This window comes from Neoarius graeffei, chromosome 9 (genome assembly GCF_027579695.1).
Source record: "Neoarius graeffei isolate fNeoGra1 chromosome 9, fNeoGra1.pri, whole genome shotgun sequence".
Taxonomy (NCBI): Eukaryota; Metazoa; Chordata; class Actinopteri; order Siluriformes; family Ariidae; genus Neoarius; species Neoarius graeffei.
Window position 1 is genome coordinate 28108760 of NC_083577.1, and position 22137 is coordinate 28130896.

Consider the following 22137-nt stretch of genomic DNA (forward strand, 5'->3'; position numbering starts at 1 on the left):
ATAAGCCTTGATGAAGACTTACCTACATTTTGGAAGGTGTTGACAGACTACCAGGTCTTTCACTGGCTTGCGAGTGAAGCTTTATGAGGATACAATTTATACGCAGCGGACAAACGATTGGTGTAAGCCAATTTAGAGCACTGAGCTACCACTGCCTCGTGGTGTGAATCAATTTATAGATCAGGAGATGTCCGCGTACACTTTCCAGCGCTATCTTCAGAGTGACAGATGTACGTCTCCTACATGTGACCTGAGAAAACGACCCCTGAAAACTACCTGCCCCCAAGGCACAGTGTGGGTAATTTGTCCTCCCCCTTTCCATCCAGTTCGCCACCGTGGATGGCAACGGTTGTCTGAAGTAAGAGGAACTGACAGGCGTTCGCTCCCCAGAGCAAAACTTTCTTTCCAGTTAAGTGAATTTGTATGCTGGAGGTAGGAGAGAGAGAGAGAGAGAGAGAGGAAAAAAAAAGTCAAATAAATGACTCCTGAGTAGTCATTTGGTCTTCATTATACCCTCCCTTATGGAAGCTAAAAACCAAGGTCTTGCTCGTTCTCTTTTGCTCTGCCACCCACATACGTTTAATAGGCCTCTTAAAGTCTCTTACTTTATTGGCAAGTCAGATTATGAAAGAAGCATGACAACTGTAAATCTCCTGCCTTTCCTTTGACGGGGCTTCGAAGGAAACACTACAGATCTGTTTAGACCGTCATGGGGATGGAGCATTTTTACAAAGAAATCCAGGTAACAACAAACAAACCACGAATGTCCATTTGTCCAGTGGAACATGAAAATATAATGGGGGGGAAACACATTCCCTGCGTCCGAAATCGCTCCCTACTCACTATATAGTGGGGACGCCATTTTGTAGTGCTGTCCGAAAACTTAGTGAGGATTATTTACACCCTATATAGTGCACTCAAAGTATCCCATCACGCATCACGAAAAGTAGTGTACAACCGATGGTCACTAACCCAAGCAATATATCCCATCATGCATTGCGGTCGCGCTGAAAGAAATCAAATTAAAATTCTCAAATTTGATCGAATAATTCAGCCTTGATTTAAAAGAACTGAAAGATGCAGATACTTTGTATTGATTAATGTCGGAAATGCGCTCAGTATAATATGGATTTATCACAAAAAGACATGCGTGTGTTTATTATTTTGAAAACCCACCAGCCGATTGATCTGGCACGTTTTAATTGTGCGACAGTAATGACGTAAATACCAGCGCGACGGAGTAGCGTCCGAAAGCGTTTTCTTTTTTCATTTTACCAATGAGCTCACCATGTAGTCCTCTATACAGTAATTCCCTATATAGGGAGGAGGGAGTAGTGAACGAGTGAGCGATTTCAGACACAGGGATTGTAAATCTCAATCAAGCAATATTATATTGCTCTGTATTAATTGATCAAGTCCATGCCTTAATCCATGTCTTGATTTAGAGGGAAGTTGGGGGGAAGGGAAGGCTGGATAACAGCTCATTATAAATGGATATCTTCTTCTGACATGCATTAATTTACAGAGAAATCACCTTAATTTTTCATCATATTAAGATCAGTGAGTGCTTAGTAGCCGTACATTGTCTCTGAATATGAAAAAAAAAACTATAAATAATACATCTCATCATTAGAGTGCATAAAGATAACCCAAGACGAAATTTTCTTCCTGGGTCCACTGCAACCAACAATAGGCGAGAGAGTGAATCTAGCGAACCTGGCTGTCAAAAAATGTCCGACTAATTACACCCCAGCTTGGAAAGTAGCAGCTGGATGCAGCTAACAAAAAGTGTGCACGATTCCATCATAGGTGCGGAATGTGACGGTTCACGCTCATAGCATTTTCCGTAAGGTCCATCGTTTGACTCAACAAATCGCCATAAACTTTTCCTGTCAGCGAGGTGCATTTTGGAGTGCAGAATGTCCCACTGGGGGGGAAGAGCCATTCTAGCAAGCTTTTCACACTCGTATTTTATTTCCTTATAGTGTTTGGACTCAAGCCTACAACATCCAGGTGGAGATGATTTCAAGGGAGAGTGCCAGAAATCTGCTATTGCAGCCAGAGATAGACAAGAGTAACTAAGCAAGTTCAACTCTTGGCGCTATCCTGCCATTTTGCATCCAATTTGAATTTTTTTTCCCCCTGTTTTTGGATCCATGAGGTTATGTTCTTCTCTCCATTTAGACAATAGCAGGAGATAGAGTGACATGAAGTTCTCAAAGAACAAACAACAAACATAAGTGTAATGCACTTGTCCACATAACAGCCTTCAGCTGATAAACTAAACGAATCAACCATGATTGGCTTTGGCAAGGTCAGAAACAACCATATTAGCTCTTGTTAAACTGAAACTGAATTTGTCACTTCCTGTTTGGTCATACGATTAGTAAAAAGAGAAGTAATATTGACTCGGCTTCTAACAAAGATTGAGGTAACTTACTTTTAGTGGTCCTCAGATACACTCAATCATTTACTCAGTCTATTTGAAGAAGCCTTTATGCAAAATGGAACATTTGCATGATGCGGAGGTTCATCTTTAATTCTTCCCCATATCTTGTCAAAAAGAGAAGTATCGAACCTGTAGCGTTCTGTCTTGAGAAGAAACCAGCTAGGTCTACCAGAAGGCAAACATTTAAACATTAGCAAAGCCACTTCTTTAAAAGAGGAAGAACCTAAAATGGAGAACCCACAAAATAAAATGCTGACACTGCTGATGGTTAGTTAGGCTATTCATAATTTTTTTTTTTCCCACACTGCAGCACTTTCCTGCTGAGAACAAAGCACCAATGAAATATCCTTCTCCAGTGGTGGCTATCTACCTGGCTATTAGCAGGGTCTTCAAACTGCTTGGTGGGAGAGAGTCCAGCCAGGATAAGGCCATCATCAGGAAAGGAGGGCTGGTCAGGGCTTCCTTTAACACAGCAGGGTCTGTTAATAAACGCTCGGCCTTTTGTTCCCAGCACAGTTGGCAGGAGGCAGGCCAACAATACAGCAGCATATAATGCCCTCTCTCAAGGGATGCGAGAGGCGAGCACCGACGATGTTGCATTCACTCTCGGTCTAAAGAAGAGGGTCATGAACTACTTTTAACATCACCTCTGAAGCCATTGTTGTTGTTGTTTTTTTCTAGTCCTTCAGACAAAGTGCCTTTTGACTCTCGAGTGGGTCAGATAGACAGACAGACAGAGACAGGACCGTTTTTCAAGGATCTTGGAAATGTTTGCTACAGGCAAAGGGTATCATTGGTGGGTACTGCATTCTTAACATGAGTCTTATTTTTAGGCATGTCTGAGTGACAGCTATCTTGGGACTGCAACAGAGAGAGGCTTGAAGATCAAAAGGACCACAGCTGCTTGTCCCGCAACTCTGGCGATCACCCGCTGCCAAGGCCTTAATTTGCTGATACAATCTGACCATTGACTCCAGTTCCCTGCTGTAGCCAGAGGCTTAAGCCACAGTAGACGCTGAAATGCGATTAAACTTATGCTACAACTTAAGTCTAGACTTCATCCACACCTCTCAACCATTGACTGATTGACACTGGCATTATACGGCTACTGGTTGCCAAGGTACTTCAACTGGCACTTCCCTCTCTCTCTCGCTCTCTCTCTCTCTCTCTCTCTCTCCATACTAAGGCAAAGTCCATGCCCCTCACTAGGGGGAAGGGGAAGATAAGTGTCTAGTCTCAGGTGTTGTTACAGCTGTCAGACACCTTCCCCCACCAGCACCAACAATAAAAGAACTCCATGGGCAGGCTGTGGTTAGGAGCATTAGGAAGTGACCTCTTGATCAAATCCAGATGACAGTGCAAGAGTCTCAGAGAACTCAAGACTATAGACACCTAGAGAAGGTGGAACCAAAATATTCACCCACCACCGAAGAGTCATGCTGCTCTATTTCCTCAATTTAGCAAATTGCAATCCTGTTTCGACAGTCCCGTTTTCCCATCTATCTTCACTCTCTGCTTGTGGTCACTGGGAAGGAATGTTGCCAAAAAGCTATAGACGCCAGAATTCTGTGGACCAAGAAGAGATGCCACTTATCTGACTGGTAAAATCAATGGGCGGTTGAACATTTGGAAAATCGAAATGATCCCCGATCCCACCAATAACCAAAGAAAGAACCAGACTGGGACTTGTGCCATGGCCGTGTCTTTTGAATCTTGGTGTGACCACTCAAGGTGCCATCTAAAGCAAGTGTTTGTGAGGACACTTCTCCCTCTCCCTCTTCCCTTCGCTCTTTTTCACCCTCCATCCTTCCTCGCTCTATTAGACCGTGAGCTCCAATTAGCAATTAGATGGCGCCATTGTTGGAGAAACAATTTGTCACTTAAAACGTGACTCCTTAAGACGCTTGTGGTCTTTTTGGTCGAAAAAAGCGCCATTCGTCTGTGAGAGGCTTATTAGAGGAACCAAAACAGGGATCTTTGTGAGAAGGGCATTTTTCGTGTTACAATTAAGAGGTGGCGTTAAGAGGCAGAGAAGAATTGTTACTCCCATCTCCATATGCACCTCACGTTCACATGAGCCCTTTCAACACCACCACTACCCTGTGTATGCGAGCGAGCACGCACATGCAAACACACACTCGGTTTTGCCGTCAGCCACATCTTCACCGGACACCAAGTTCGTGTCGCTTGTTTATCAGCTCCTCAGACTTTTTTTTTTTTTTTAATCGCTCCCTGTGTCAGCCTCTGTGGCAAAGGTGTATAGCTGTCAAGCTCAGAATGGAGCAATGGGCAAGCGGCTTCAAGCTACAAAACTGCACTCGTGCAACTAAAATTGGACAAAAAATAAATGGACTTACTAAGTCCTTTCTGAAGGAAATCAAAGGCAAGTCAAAGGTTCCGTCTATGTACATGAGAGCGATATTTAAATGGTACATGAAAGGAAAGGTGTAATGAATCACAACTTGTCATTACACACACTGCAACCAGAGAAATGATACGCCCAGACACTTATTTCCAGAGATGCCTTTCTTAACAAGGGGAAAAAAAAACAAGAAAAAAGAAGTATTCTTGATTTTAGTAAGAAGAATACAAGCCCACCCACGCAACACGGCTTGGAGCTGTGTGCTACGTTAAAAAAGAAAAAAAAAGAAAAAAGATTTTGCACAGTAGGGAAAAGGGATTTATCCATTTCCCCATGTGCGAGGAGATATTGTTGCCTGTCTTCACAGGGGCCCGTGAAGAGCATGCAGCTTTTATTAGAACAGTTAAATATTTGCTGGTTGTGTGAGACGAGCAAAATTTATATCCCTACTCCTTTCGCTTACGTGCCCATATGCTTCCACCTGTTCGAACACTGAAACTCGCTCTCACAATCCAAAAAGCCACAGAACAATTCTCTGTCCTGTTGTTTTTGGAAAACTATTGAAGAAATGCAAAATTACAGTATGCATAACACTAACATGTGCCATTATAGAGAACTACGCTGTTTTGATCCAAAGAAAGGTATTGCAGAACGGTTTATTAGAGACGTATCGCTACAAACTACAGCCCGAACCATGAGACCACGCAAAATAAAAGGGCTTGAAACAATTACCATGAGAACGAGTTGAAATGAGAAAGCGCACCAGGTAAAGTACACACTGCCGAGGGTTTCATTATGCTTTCATTAGACAGTCTCGAACAGCGTTTTATATCCAGGGAGGAATTATTGAAAAATAGGATCACACATAATTAAACGCTTGGTCTTACCTGTAACGTTGAGAGAGACATCGGTCATCCGTTCCAAGAAAAAAAAAAACGAAAGAGACAGAGAAAGAAAAAAGAGCTTGTCAGTGGACATACCATATGGAGTCAGTTTACTGTATGTGAAATACAACTGCAGGATGTAACATGGGAAAAGAAACAGACTCAATATTTTAGTTATACACTGAAATTAATATTTTCATTCAGGAAACACTTTCATATTTTATGCCAGCAAATATTCTAATAAGATATTAATGCGTCCGATACATTTTTAATCTGGTCAGAATGAAATGGAGTTCTCGTTGGACCTTTCAGTGTAACATTAGTGAAAATAAATAAATAAATAAATTTAAATTAATTTCTCAGTCATAGAAAGGTGTGTGTGTGTGTGTGAAATTAAGAAATTGATTTTCCTTCAATTCATCTGAATGATATTTGTAACCATGGCCAGTTCCTAAGGAATTACCTTCTGGTCTAGTGCACATATTTACAGTTAAACATGTCTGTTATTGCTTAAACCAATTTGCATTTAACCTAGATATCCTGTCCAGAAGGATTAATGCAGTGTTTGTAGCCAACATGGCAACCCTTGATTATAATCGCAAGAACTGTCCACTTACATATTTGATCACACACACACATTATGAGTATTTTACTGGGAAATGCACCACTTGTATTTTCCATACGAGCTCCATCCGGGACATGAAGAACCAAAACCGTGACATAAATCTCTATACGTCACACGTGATGAAATTGATGAATTGTTTTGATAAATTTGGGTACTTTTTGTTTATGAATGTGTCTGTATAATAAAAGAAAATCACACACTGGCTTGAAGATATGACGTTTATCTTCTCCTCTTGAAAAACTCGCATTTTTCAGACGAAATATATCGCGGATCTGAGCGACCGATATTGGCTGGCTTCTTTTCGTGGTATATCAGATATATCCCATTCAGCTAGCACGAGTCGAAGACGAGTAGTTGAATGGAATACTGTATATCTGATATACGACGAAAAACGCCAGCCGATATTATTATGATTATTATTATACATGCACGTTCCTTTCAGGTGTTCGACGCGTCCTTTTCTTTCAAATTTCTCTCAAAATCTTCCGCATTTAACGAATCAAACCTGGCGGCCATGTTCGTTTCCAAATTGTCACGGTCGCTCGCTAGCGCGGAAGTTTTACGTCTTGACAACCATGCAATATCGTAAACCATACCCAACGCTCATTCTCCACTGGGTAGAGTGACGTAATACACATACATGTCAACCTTTGGTCAATCAAACCTGTATAACCAACCTCCAAAATCCGTATTTCCCTTATAAAATCCGTATAAGATGCAAATTAAAATAATTTAACTAAAATTTGAACGATAATTAGCAATGATATATCCCAGTTACTTTTTATTCAATATTAATAACAATAAACCTTCAGAATGAATACAAAGTATTTTTCCAGTCTCACCTGTGAAAGGTAATCCCATGTGATCTCGTTTGGACGGTAAACCTGTTGGTACAGTTAAACGCAGCACATGAATGAGGCGTCTTTATTCTCGGCTACTGTCTAGACGCTATACCAGAGACGGCTGAAGAATCTCCACTTTGCCCCATCCAATATGGCGGCGAGGATGACGTATGATTCTACGCAGAAGGCGGAGTCTATGTTTATATGTCTATGACTTCACGGTTGGCGGGATTCTCGCAATGCGGTGTGCGCATGATCAAAAGTGGAACGAAGTCTCGCTACCACAAGATAACGCGCAATTTCATAACTCTTTACTGGCTGTCTGTGGTGTACAGTACGTTTATCATCGTGGGAATTGATTATAGCTCTAAATAAATATTGAAGTTTTTTTTAAAGAATCCGTATAACTTTATTTATACGCCCGTATACTACGTTTATTGAATCAAATCCGTATAAAATACAGACATTCCGTATAGGTTGACATGTATGGATACACGTAGGATAAGCGATATGCGAGCGATATTGCATGCTATCAAACCAAATGAAAGAAACCCGCTAGAAGGGAATAGAACTTGCATATTTTTTGTAGATGTGTCCATATAATATAAAGAACATTACACGGCGGTGCAAAGATATGAAGTTTATCTTCTCGTGTTGAAAAATAGATCACTCATTCACTTTGCTCACTCGTGATATATACACTCACCATAACGTTTTCCTTGATAATACGGTTTCGCAAAAAATAAAGAAAAACACAACCCAAGGTTCTCCACAGATAATGCCATTGATTTGGGACGCTATATAGAAATGTCAGTCACATCCTTTCCCTGCTTCATTATATATATTAACCCAGGCATATCCCTCCACTCCAAGCTTTCATTCATTCCCCTGTCTGAGACGTGCAAACAAAAGGCCCTCTCAGACAAGAGGTATGACCCCCAGGCAGCCTACAGGGTCACCTATTTCTGCCATGCCATCATCGTTCCCACGCTAACCTTATGCACTCGTTAATGCTCAGTGCCAGCTGGGGCATTCGTTTCAGGTGAACTGTTCGATACGGTGCCGTGAAGGTTTGAGGTAACTCGACTCCTTTTTCAGTACGACTGTTTTCCTTCATGGCTTATCCACCCAGTTCAAGCATCCTCCCATGTGAGTCGACTGTGACTCCTGTAAACAACTCCGCACCCATTTTGACGCAAACCTCAATAATACCTCATCTACCTCGTGAGCAGTCTCGTTCGAGAAACCAAAGGCTTTGTCACGCAAAACGCCGCCCATATCCGTTTCCATCCGCTTCTCGTCATGTTTCTGAGGGACTTGAGGTCAAATCAATGCAGCAGGAAGCTTCCCTGTGTGCAGTAAAGTCTCGTATTTAGCGGGTGGCTATTTTCGACCCTGCGTTCTCTGTTCAGGGCCTGGCGCAGCTGACGCTCCTGCTCTCTCTGAGTGTTTCGGGCAGGACGTCAGCAGATCTTTTCATCCTTCGCAGTGAGGTGCAGTTATCACATAACCTCAGGAAAAGGGTGGGCACCAAGCCCAGCCTCTAATTAAAAGGGACAGACTGGAAGCAAACTTATTCTCTTAAATGTTTACATACTGTACACACGGCTGGGTGATGAGAGCTCGCTGTCTCAAACCTGGCTAGGTGGCACCTTATTTTGTACAAGAACCTTTTCCTAGACAGAGAAACAGCAGCTAATGAACATTTTACTCGGAATTCTGCCAAGTACTGGAGTACGAGCAGATCAACCAACAAACTTAAACTTCCCGCACACCATCCGAACCTTTTCTTGAGCCATGGGAAATCATTTTGAGACTTGCTTATTTGGAGCTGTTTCTACAATGCCAATGGGCTTAGGTACGAACTAAAATACATTGAAAAACAACAACGAAAGGCAGCAACAAATTGTAACCTTTGTGAGTATTATAAGGCTCGTTCTCGCTTTCATTCCTAACCCAGATTGAGGTCACGAAATAAAAGGGATAAAAAGTTGTATGAAGACAAATTTATAGATAAAAGTCATGCTTGGTGAGGAAGCTGATTAAACCACTCTGACCAACAGCTTTTGTTGGTCATGTAAACTATTCCTTGCTTCAGCTAAAAAGAGTGATCGCTGGCCTCTTGCTCATTAAGCTGCCCTTACATGACACGGGATAGAACGAACAAACCGAGCCAGCGGGCTGGAGATCTGTACGGCCGTTGCAAAAATGCCAGGATGCACTGCGGCGTATTTTTAGGCTGTGCATGGAAAAAAAAGAAAATGGCAGCGCTTCTCTTCTCAGTGGTTCCCCAGCGCTGTTTTGGCTGTGGGGACGGCAGCCACCCGTTCTGCGGTGAGAACAGCACAGCCGACAGGAGCGTTTGAAGCTGAAACCGTCTTGGCTGTCGATCAGAAGGTGAAACGTATTAACAAGCATTGTTCCCGTTCTCATTTTGAGTCCTGCTAATGCGAAACGAGACTGACCTGAAGAATTTATGAGGCTGTTGCATTGACAAGCTCTTACGTCTGTCGAGTTTCACAGGAACTTTAGGTAATCTCCGTCATCAATCTGGGATGGGTGAATACCACAACTAATGTACCATCGCAATTATTTCCAAACATAATGGACGAGAACAATTCAGCCGCCCCTCCTGCTTCAGTTCAGCTCCTCGTACGCTTGACTGTGACCTTTTCCTGCATCTGCTCCCTTTACGAGTGACACCAAAGGTACGCTGACAGAAGGGAAGGCGAAAATTCCTCGTTGATTGTATCTGGCTCGGGGTAATAAAGTTAGAATGAATTTTAGACCTGGCTCTCTTTGTAGTCACTTCAGCTGCTCTCTTTGGAAAACAAGTCAATCACTGGCCCGGGCTAATCTCGTTACCTGTGAAATGCATGCATGCCAGCTCCATTTGCAGGGCATTTGTGATTCAGGGACTTAACTCAAACAAAAAACAAGCTAAGTGATGAATACAGCCATAAATCCATCAACAGACCGTCCTGCTAAGTTGCTGCAGAGTGTCTTGCTTCCTGAGCAATCTTTTATCGTCTACTAATACTTTCAAATACGTACAGAACTAAAGTTAAAAATCACGTTTTGGAAGTTTCGGTGACCGTCAGGATGCTACTTGAGGAGACGCAGCACACCTTATTAACACCCTCTACGTTTGCGCTGAACAATCTGTCTCACGGGAGCCCACGACATTCTGAAGCACCTTGTCAGATGCCGCCTGACCCGCTTGCTCCGCGCGGCGCCCCCCGGGGGAGAGAAGAAAGAAGAACGAAACAATGACGGAAAAGGGTTGTGTGCAGCCAAGAGGAGAAATGGGGGAGGGAGTGACAGCGACAGAGAAAGAGAATGGGAACGCTTCAACACTAAGCCTACCGTTCCACCGTTTCCTCCCCCTCCACACACACTCACACTCATACACACACACCCAGACCATTGTACACCCGGGGGCTTTGCAGATAAATGGCCGCATGTTAACCACATTTGACGTGCTGCACAAAAGGGGACACCGCGGGTCCCATGACGCAACCTGCAACAACTAAATCCCCCCTCCAACTTCCCCCACTCTTACCTCCTCCTGCTCTACCCGTCCCGGAGCAGGGAGAAAAAAAGACACGAGGTACACTGATTGGGTGAAGCTAGGACGTCAAGTGCAAAGAGAGGGACAACAATTTGTCGCTAAGCTGTATAGGCTCTTTAGCTTTATGCCTGGCTGGACTTTTTGACCGAATGCCGAGTTGACAGATAAAGTAATGAATCACAGGACCTGTATGAGTTTTTCTTTCTTTTTTGGTTTCTTAGGACAAACCAACAATTCATCCTATTCCTAGTTGTGCAGATGATCCCTGACAATCCTCGTTGTAACTTTTATTGTCACTCTTGATCAGCAGCTTTATTTTTCTCTACGTACCTGTATACAGTAGCTACCTGTATCTTTCTTCATCTTTGGAATGAGAAAATGTTTCTCAAGTGTTTGGGATAGCAGGCACCATGATGGCGCCACAGATGTTACTCTCAAAATTAACTCTGTAGCTTTCTTGCTTTGGAGCTCATTCAGGTACAAAAAATGACCTCTGTAACACCAGAGCATGGGAGCCAGGCACCATCTTCTCCCCTGCACCCACTTGCTCAGCCACCGAGCCAAAAAAAACCCCAAAACAAAACAAAACAAAACAAAAAAAACAGGGGGACTTGCTTCACAGCGCCAGCACTAACCTTTTCAGCCCCATCACGTCTTTGATGCCTGACGGCCTGTACAAAAGCACCTGCTCCATCCCTGGAGAGCTCCTCTGGTCCCCCCCTGCTCCAACCCCTGCTGACCTCACTGGCATTCCATGCCTTTGGGGGGCCCTTCCCATGGCTACCTCTCTCCCTCAGCTGCCTCCGAAGCCTCCCACGGCTCAGTCCTCCACGTATCCCCACCCCCTCCGCCCCATAATCCCATAGCAAACACCTCGGCGGATCTAGGCGGCGTGAGGATGCACGAGACTTCTCAGCAAGCTCTGGAGAAAGGTGCTGAGCTGATAGGACCGTCGTGCGTGGGAACAAGGGAGGAGGGATACAGGCTGAACACCTCATTGAGATGCAAGGGGGTCACTAGCAGAGTGAAAACCTCATAAAGTGACAAAGGCTTCCACAGGTTGATTTGGAGATGGTTGAAGTCTTGAGCTAGATAGAAAGCTTTTTTCGTACACGATCCTGCATGCTAAGGTACGAAAATTAGCTGCGTGGATGAACTTAGGAACTTTCGAAAGAAGTATATGCATCATGTTAGTGTCCCTTGCCTTCTTAAACAAAACTGCAGCGTCATTCGACTGAACATGTCTCGAACTCAGCATGGGTTTTATGTGTATGTGTGTAAATGAGAAGGAGGGAGGGACAGAGAGAGAGAGAGAACATGAGAGAGAGAGAGAGAGTGTGAGAGAGATATAAATGCATGCAAGTGGGTGGACAGCTGTGTTCTTTCAGATAAACTTACAATTAGAGACGGGTTTCCCCTCTCTCCTTTAAGCCACTACTGGCATAATATGACAAGAGGCATCTCCATTACAACACATATTCCATTCACAGCGAAGGCCACAATGTGATTAGCGCCTAATGCCCATGTGAAATGCGCAGATTAAAACCGAATGATACCCCTTGAACATGCATGCACCTGCACAAAATACAGAAGTCGCCCCTCTCAAATCCCAACACTCGCCGGCAAATATAAGCATTAATACTTATTACCAAGTCAATACGATGTCGCTTTCGACTTATTTTACATAACAAGAGTTCAGTGAATCAGAAGTGGGTGGAATCCATAAGCAATGCCTGTTATTAATCGTGCTGGCCTGATTCTACCCCTTCTTGCCATTTTGGTGTAAGGCACCTTCGCCCCTTCCTTATCCTTAACATCCTCTCAACCGTCCTTCAATCTCCTCCTCCTCCTCCTCCTCACTCACCGCTCAGTCTGCCCAGTCGCCACTGGAAGATAGTGCGCTAATTGCAGACATGCCAGGCTAGCACCATAATAAGGCTGGAGTGGGGTGGGTTGGTTGGTTGGTTGGTTGGTAGGATGGGTGGGGGAGACATTAAGCATGGCTTGCTCATTTGTGGGGACGGCTGAGGAAGGTGCCACACATGAATATTTCATTAGCTTTAATTGCTGAGGAACACTTTCTTTATGGCAGTCTCGCCAAAGAGGCCGCCAGCGGTAATAACGAGGCTTGGCCCATTGTAAAACTTGAAAAGCTGATGGCATCAAGACCTGTGATTTTGCCTGCCTCAAAAAGGTAGATTCACATTTGCCATCTGGATCCGTGGCACACATGGCAATACGGTTTCACTCCTCCGTACCAGTTAGAGGACAATAAAGCCCTCATAACGTTTCTCGTAGGTTTCTCTGGACTGTTCTTGCAACTTAAAGCATCCTTAGTTCATTATTAAAAACAAACGAATAACAACTAATCGCAGAACCTTGCACGTCATCCACGTCTCAGACAATCCACAGACCGTCCTGCGCCTCCTAGACATTCTGCAACACTGTCAAATGCCGTATTAAAGCTCAGGTTTCAATACAGCTCAGGTTAAGCGCAGCAGCAAACGCGAAGCTTTGCACAAGGTTAAGGAAGCTCATCCTGCACTCTTGTCTTCCACTGAGCTACTTACTGTATTCTAGCTTTGACATGGCCGTCAGATCCAATCCTTCTGAGCTGCAGTGCTTACACTAAGGAAGGGGATCATTTAGCTCAGGAATGTAAAGCACAGGACATCCTCCCTGATAAGGCGCATGGCATGCTTTGCCTGGGGTTGTGGGCCAGGAGTTATCGACTCGGAAGGCAGCGAGTCAGCACTACGCTCTGGCCCTGGCTTCCGTGAGCAGAGAACCTCCTCATTACTTTAATTGCTAGACCTATAACCCAAAAAAATAGTGCCCTGTAATCTCTAGATCCACGCACCCTGTTGGTGGGCAATTTGCTGAAACTGCAAGGAGCGACAGGGCCAGGGGAAAAAATACCCAAACAAACAAAGATGAGACCAGCGCTCGGCACTGAATCGAGGATGTTTGCTGACCAGGTTGGTTGACTGGTTCATGGAGAAATCAATTCGTCTGCAGCAGCAAAGAGTGACAGTAGGTCTGTCCATCAAGCAACAACCAAGAAGGAATGATGTCAGCGACTAAGGTGACTCTGTTGTGTGTAACGCTTGCCATTTGCCAGGTTTATACCATTCCCATATTCCTACAAGGAAAGAGCCACCAGATGAAGGTTTGAATCCCTCTGGTGTGCTATAATCACCCAAGAGAAGTCAGGGAAGCTAGTTGATGGCTTCCTGGATCGCCAACCCTCAACTATGAGCACAGCAACAGACAGACAGACAGACAGACAGACAGACAGACAGACAGACAGACAGACAAGGAAAAGAAACCATAACCTAACTGAAACGAAGGGCACATCTAATTCAAGCCCTGAACAATTCCTGTGATTCTGGGGCCTGAAGATGAAAGATCCTGTTCCACTCTGTAATCTCTGCAAGCAATGTCTTACTTATCCACACTATCACAGGGCTGTATCTGTACATACTCTGCAGCTGTGCGAGGGGAAACTTGCGAATGCAGGTGACTGGCCAGCATGGCGATCCATGGACAAGCTTTCAGGCCACGATATAGATCTGGCACTAGGTGGGGAGCGCTGTTATCAGTGTTGGCTTCACGAGGCACTCACCCATGCACGAGAGGTCTGGATTCACAGATGTCATGACACCTTAATCCACCGATCCGTTATTGATTGTTCCATGTGGCAGCAACCTTGCCGGAGGTGTTCCACTAATCAAACGGAAGTGTGCACTAGGAAAGAACATCTGAGCGAGTCGGCTAACATCAATCCATACCTTTGATAGTCATGAATTTTAACCACAAAGTATGACCTAAAGATATAAAAGGCATGAAAATCAGTCTTTGATTATTCCCAGGAAGCGGATCGTAAAAGAAAAGCAGCGTTCCATTTTAAGAGCTTTATTTTTTACATCCAAGTTTTACTCATTAACCTCACCAACACACACACACACACACACACTGTACATGCATACGTATACCCATTACTGATGGAACCTTATTCCTATTCATTATCACCGAAACTGTTGTTTCTGCAGCCTGCAGTGACATACCTCATTATTGACCTTGGTAAATCCTCACTGTTTAGGCTAACGGCGGTGCGGCGCCACAAAATGTCACGCCGCTACACAGTACTCGCTCATGAAGAAAATGTGCACATGGTTACACGTAGGGAGGGAGAACGGGGAGAGGAAACTCACAACAAACCCGCGTCTGTCACCTTGAACCACGCGCACAAACCATCAACAACAGAACACCTCAAACCAAACAGCCGATAACAGCCGAGCAGGCACCAGGAACTGTTGAAACATTACATTCAGCGTTGACTAGATGGGGAGAGAGCGAGTAGGTGTTTGGGTCCAAGCTCATCACACCAAACACAGGAGCAGCCTTTGTCTGCACAGAAACAAACACTTCTGCATTTGCAGCTGTATCATCTCGAAGGGAGTGGGAGGGCAAGAGAATGGTGGAGGGGGTCAGACCCCCGACTGTAAATTGCTCATTCTGGTTAGTCACAAGTGACACAGGACTAACGGGGCCTTGGGTGGCATTCTCCTGTCCCTCTTAGCAGTGACAGATGTTATGAGGACAGGGGAGGATAAATCTCTCTCTCTCTCTCTCTCTCCCGACCCGAACTCTAAGGGGGATGGGCTTGATGAAGCTTAACTTGGTACTACACATCCTATGTAAAGTGTTATGCACAGGTTTTCAACCTCCATCCATAAGTACACTAATCTCTCAGGCCAGGAATCAGCTCAGAGTGTAAAAAGGAGGCGCATCTCTTTTGGTAATGTAGTCGCAGTAGATAGCCTTTAGCTTTAACCAGGCTCCCTAGGCCACCACGCTGCTTAATGCGATAATGCGGCAGCCCGGTTCAGCTTTAGGCCTCCTGCACCCCGGCAAACAAAGGGCTCCCTCTTTCCAAACGGAGCCTCGTCCCCTCCCCAGTTGTCCATAGGTGTTTGCTGAAGTAAATCGGCCTAAATCCTGCACAGCTTGGCCCAGCTGAAAAGGGAGGGGGGGATCTGAATGAAGGTGTACAGATAATCTCCTTTTCTTTACAACAACAGGAAAAAAAAGTTGAAGGGAAAGGGGGCGAAACAGATAAAATTAGGAATTCATATCACATGCTTCATTTGAGTGCTCTTGCATCCTCCCCTCTCTCTCTCTCTCTCTCTCTCTCTTTCGGTAGGTCTGTAGATTTGCATTTGTGATCCCTGACCTATTGAGGTGCAAGGGGGAAAGGCGAGTGAAAAGCTGCCACAATAAACGGTGTCTCGTCCGTCACTGAAAAGGCGCAGGCTTTTAGCCCCTGACAGGACGTTCTGTCTCTCTTACTAAAAGAGATGTAGCTGAAGAAAGTCAGCGACTTGAGAGTGACATCTGTCTGGCAACAGATACAGACCCGTCTGCATGCAGCAATGCCCAAGGAGGCAGCTGGTCCAGGATGAGGCTCGTCACATTGTTCGGTAAATATTAAATATTCCTGATAAGTACGCCTTAAGCCTAACAGAGGCAGAGTGGCAAGAGAGAGAGAGAGAGAGAGAGAGAGAGAGAGAGCGGGACCTGGAAGTCGGAAAATGGAATCTGGACACTCTTGGAGACTTGTGAAATTTCTTTTAAGGTCCATAAAACGATCTGTTGCTTTCTCGAAGCCTTGTGTCCTTCTTACTTTGTTGTTCGGTCTCTGTTAATAGCTCAGGAATGGCATACATACAGTAACACTATCTGTGCCATTAGTAAAACAGCCCAGACTCTGGGACGAGGCGACAGACTATTGTGGGCTGCGTAACCAGGGGAAGTTTAACAATCGTGTAGAGACACCAAAGTTATGTCACTCTCTACCTCTCCACCTCCTGCTCTTCTCTTTGCCAGGCATAATTTCTACTTTTCTGCCTCTTTCCTCTTGCTTTCGCTTCTCTCTCTCTCTCTCTCTCTCTCTCTCTCTCTCTCTCTCTCTCGTGCGCAGTCTTTTCATCTCGGGCTTTGGGATGCTGAAAGCGAGAGAGTGGCCTAGCAGCAGTGAAAGGGCTGAATTGTGATTAAGAAGGAGGAGAGGAGCTCCTTTTCTTTGTTCTACCCTCGGGGGTGTTTACTGAGGGGGAGTGTGGCGGAGGAGGGAGAGAGGGAGCGAGGGAAAGGGAGAAAAAGGGATAGAGACTTGGTGGGGTGGGGGGGTGGGTGGCTGAAACATGGCAGAGCAGATATGAAAGGCATTCAGGTCAGGGCGGATGGGAGCAGAAGTGGTGACAGTAATGGTGACGGCATGTGTGTGTGTGTGTGTGTGTGTTTATGAATGTAAATATGGGTGTGGGATGACTAGGGTGAAAGTTTTCGAAATATCATCTCATTTTTATTTCCAATTACAAGCTTTTTTCCCCTCACTTATTTCACGGAAATGAGGAAAGGACAGAGTGAAAGGTGTCTTACGCAGCTGCCAGGACAATGGCCTAGTTGTGTGAGAGACGGTACACTGGGCTCCCTGGCACTGCTGATTATAAGAGCATGCCAATGAGATGCCCAGATGACAAGCCATTGTCTTAGCTCTTTGTCTGGGCGAACCTGCTAACCTCGTTGAAATGGTCTCAAATCAAACACCGGACAGTGTTTCTTTTCAGAAGAATGAATGATTTAATCTGAACAGTGTGACTAAATTAAGGAGGAGAGGGGAAAAAAATGGGCTAATTAATTCAAGAAATTTAGTGTGGGCCATAATTTTTGACCCAAAGCAAATATTTAGAAGAGCAATACATTTCCTCTTCAAGATGAGGAAAAAGAAAAAAAATATCGCTGAGATGTTCTACAACAAAAATGTCCACAGCGACGGTTCTCCTTCTCCACATTATTCATGACTCAAGCTGAAGTTCAGACGTATGCTACTAATAAACTTGCAAAAGTTAAAGCACAGATAACCATGTATTACTGACAGTTTAGTCAGTAACAGCTGAACGCTATGCCTTTACATGCACACGGATTAAGTTACACACTCGGGCCTTAAACTGCCCTCCCATTGGGCACTACAAAAAAGGAGGTGTGGCCAGACACACAGACACAGGACCGAGAACAGGGTCCAAAACCTTACTAATTACTAATACTGCTATACTAAATAATCCACCAAAAAAAAATTACACAACTGCAGGACCTAAAAAAAACAGTCTAATTTATCGACGGGACAGAAGAGCAGAAAAGTCTTTTAAACATTTTAAAATATAGTTTTGAAAAGTGGGTCTTTTTAATTCTACGCTGTAACAATTGTTTTCGCTGATGGATCATGCAAGACCAGGAGACAAATGCACAGTGAGGGCTGCTTTAACTCAGACAAGATCAACACTAATTCTCCGGGCCTTATATAATCATAGCGAAACATGGCTGTTTACGTTTTATCATCCAGTGCAAATAATAATAATAATAATAATAATAATAATAATAATAAAATTACAGGGTGATACACTTAAACAGGCTCTTAAATAACTTGTGAATGAATCTATTATTATTATTATTATTATTATTACAAAAAAAAACCCAATAACGCTCTTGGACTCCTCATGATAATGCATCACAATTCAACACGATTATTGTCACGCATGATCACATCAGTAGGACACATCACCGAGCCAAAACAAGCGCATGGCTGATTACTCCTGTCGTCTCCAACCCCTTCATCACCCCATGTTGTGTTGAACAGAGTAACGCTGTTTCGCACCACTGACTTTGTCCTGGGTCATAAAACAAGCCGGGAGCTGTATTTAGGGTTCGCATCATTCCCTCCCTCCATCAAGTAATCAATACACAGCATTTAATAGTTGGATGAGAAGTTAATAAAGTATTCGGGTCAGTGAGTGACTGTTTGAGTCAGTGACTCTTTCTTTAATATTTTAAATTATTATTATTATTATTATTATTATTATTGGATTAAATCATGTTTTAATCTACTCCACCTGACTCATGCATATAGTGAACTATTTGGAAAGTAAAGCAGTGAGAAGTCCACTGAAGAGGTTCGAAATCAGATGATTCGAGTTTCTTGTGACTCCAGGACTGTATTAGTTTTTAGACTCTCCTTACACACCGACCCTTAGGATTTTTCATTCATGATCTTTTAAGAGGGAAGAGAATGAACAGGATCGTGTTTGTTTGTTTTTGTTTGTTTGTTTGTTTGTTTGTTTGTTTGTTTGTGTTCTGAGCAAGTTTTGTCCAAAGTCGCCTAAATACAGCCAGTTTAGACAAATTTGCTAAATAATACAAAATGACATAAACTCATAGACTGCGCGCGCCCCAGTCCGCTGTCTGTCTGTCTGTCTGCTTGTCTGTCTCGCACGCGCACACGCACACTCACACACGCGCGCGCGCGCACTCGCGCACTCGCTCACATAACGGTTTTGTGCTGTGGGGATAAGCGGCGCCGCTCCTCAGCCTCCCTGTCTCACTGACTAAACTTCTCAGCTCACACACGCACAGAACAGAGTGTGTCACTGCACCATCATATCCACACAACACACAAGTCCATCATCACTCCAATTACTTTTTGCCTCCCTTCCCGATTCAGGTTGGCTCCAAGTTGTCCCCTGGTGCTCACCGGTCCCTAAAGTTCACACTGTGGTGTAAGAGTGACTCTCCCCTTACCGTTCTTCCTCCTCGGGTTGGCTTGTTTTCGCCTCTTGCAGCGCGGCCCCTCCGCCATGATCTCCGGCTTCATTGATAAGAGGCGCTCAGCCGCAGCTCCATCCAGTATCTACAGCACACCAACACACAACCACGCCAACAGTTGGGACTCACTTCTTAGCTTTCTGTTTTGTTTTTCTTTCTATGTCTCGTTCGCGACCCGAAAGGGGAAAGAAAAAAAAAAGGTGTACTTGTGTGAGGGCAGAAAGGAGCAAAAAGAGATTTGGAAAGTCCCAAAATGAAGTTTTATAACGCGCTGAGAGGGAGAGGGAGAGCCGAGCACCGCCTGATCTTCTGAAGTGTCTGATCGGACAGCAGAGAGAGAGAGAGAGAGAGAGAGAGAGAGAGAGAGAGAGAGAGGAGGCGGAGAGGTGGGGGGGACAGGCACAGAAAAAAAAGGACACACACACACACACACACACACACACACCTTCTTTACAAGTTTTCACACAACACCTCCACCTCTCCTGCTTCATCTATCTATCTATCTATCTATCTATCTATCTATCTATCTATCTATCTATCTATCTATCTATCTATCTATCTATCTATCTATCTATCTATCTATCAGATGGTTAGAATAATTACATGGATGACTGCAAATAAAATAAAGAGGAACTCTGTCTCTGTCTGTGTGTGATCATTGCGCATCAGGTTTTACTCGAGCTTTTCCTTTTTGTTCTTGTGCAAACTACATCAACACATTTTCTATCTTACTCTCTATACTCGGATTCATTAAAGTCTCTGTGCTTTTATTCATAAACATTAGTTTGAGAGAGAGAGAGAGAGAGAGAGAGAGAGAGAGAGAGAGAGAGAGAGATTTGTGGTTTGTTCCATCATCATCATCATCATCATCATCATCATCATCATCATAATGCGACAGTTTTTTTTTTTTTTAAATAAATAATGAGAGAGATTATTGAAGTCAACAGCTTATTTACTCTGGAGCTATTTAGACCTGTTGGCTTTTTTTTTTTTTCACAGCTGAAGGTGCAGAAGTGTAAATAACTGATGGACGTTATTAAGATTTATATTATAATGCGGGTTTTCAGAGTTTAATAATAATAATAATAATAATAATAATAATAATAATAATAATAATAATTGCTCAGCTATAGAAACCTGAATATTTGCAGTCGGAATAAACAGTTTTCGTTTCTTGTTGGTTGGAAAATAATCAACTGACATTTTCTGCGTGTGACACATCACATGTACCTGCACACACACACACACACACACACACACACACACACACACAAGCACGCGCGCGCGTAATTGTCAGTTTGTAAAGATGCAGAAAATCAAGCATGGAAAAGTATTAGCAATAATAACAATAATAGCAATCCAGTCAGAACTGGTGTTTTTTTTTTTAATAAATAAAATAAATAAATAAATCAATGTAAAGTTACGGACCCGTTTAACGGGGAAAGCGCGCGCGCTCCCGGGAGCGCCGGTGTCCTGAGCTCGGAGGCGCACAGACTGTCATTACCGCTCTCTCTCTCTCTCTCTCTCTCTCTCTCACCTGTGCAGGTGAGTGGACGATGCCAAGATCTGTCATTCGCAGGGAGTGTGAGGAAAAGAAAGAAAGAAAGAAAGAAAGAAAGAAAGAAAGAAAGAAAGAAAGAAAGAAAGAAAGAAAGAAAACTCAGTCTGGGTGCAAAAGCGCCATCTACGAAGGCCTGATTAGATACAAAAACAAACCAACCTACCGGAGTGTGTAGGAAAAACTCCCGGATCGGACTGTAAGGAAGGAGGAAGGAAGGAAAATGCTGATGAAAGGGTTGGGAAGCGAAAAGACGAGTGTCGGATGGAGCCCCGGGCGCGAGCGCTCTTCACTTCACCGTTATTCCTGATGGACAGGTTAGGAGTTAAGATCTGGAGGAGCTGGCGTGATGTTACGCCTCTTCTTGATATTTTCCCTCTCTCTCTCCCTCTCTCTCTCTCCCTCTCTCTTTACTTTATTTGCGCTACACCGACGCGCCACGCGCCACCTATCTTTACGCAGAGGAATGTAAAGAAAAGCGCACGTGATCGACGTCTTTCAGGGCAAAACAACTGCCAGCTTCCACCCTGCCCATCACAGGTAGCGTACCTGTAGCGGCGCATGCGCAATTGGAATCTTAGTGCAACAGATAGATCTTTTTTAAATTATTATTATTATTATTATGATGTCGGTTATTTATCCAAATGAGTCCACGACCAAGGAGTTATACACTATATTTAGGTATTGGAGGGTTAGTTAGGGCTCCGTGTTTCTGTTCACTGAAAACAAGCAAACAAACAAACAAACAAACAAACAAACAAACAAACAAACAAACAAACAAACAAACAAACAAATAATCGAGCTGCTTCATGAAGTCCTCGGTCCTAGTTTCTTTTATTTAATCCATTGCGCATCCGTGTCCTGTCATCCCACTATTTTTATCTTTTCTCCCAATACTGATAAACACACACACACACACACACACACACACACACACTCCTCCCTCCTCCGTTATTAAACGCGTCTCTGGTTGGTAGGAGGACTGCTCCTTCCCTCAAGCTCTTTTATTCTCGCTGGAGTTCAGATACTAATTGACCAATAAAATGCCAGGGTGGTTTTATGTTTTTATTTCATACAAATAGAGATTCAGAGTCGTACTGCAGGCTCATATACTTCATCATCATCATCATCCTCATCATTCATGAACATATAGAAGAGATCAATTACAATAAACATTATTATTAT

At 43.8% G+C, this 22137-nt stretch overlaps 1 protein-coding gene across 5 annotated transcripts in view; it reads right to left on the minus strand.

Moving 5' to 3' along the window:
- zeb2a (zinc finger E-box binding homeobox 2a) overlaps nt 1–21831 on the minus strand; it is a 71015-nt gene extending 49184 nt beyond the window's left edge. For 2 of the 5 annotated variants that reach the window (XM_060929259.1, XM_060929254.1), the window contains exon 1: nt 19371–20177. In XM_060929259.1, coding sequence (XP_060785242.1) covers nt 19371–19443 — 73 coding nt within the window. In that variant the 5' untranslated portion in view covers nt 19444–20177. Of the gene's footprint in view, nt 1–19370; nt 20179–20822; nt 20961–21118 lie in introns of those variants that run through there. The other 3 variants (XM_060929255.1, XM_060929256.1, XM_060929258.1) reach the window with 3 other exon arrangements.
- Nucleotides 21832–22137: the final 306 nt, after the last annotated feature.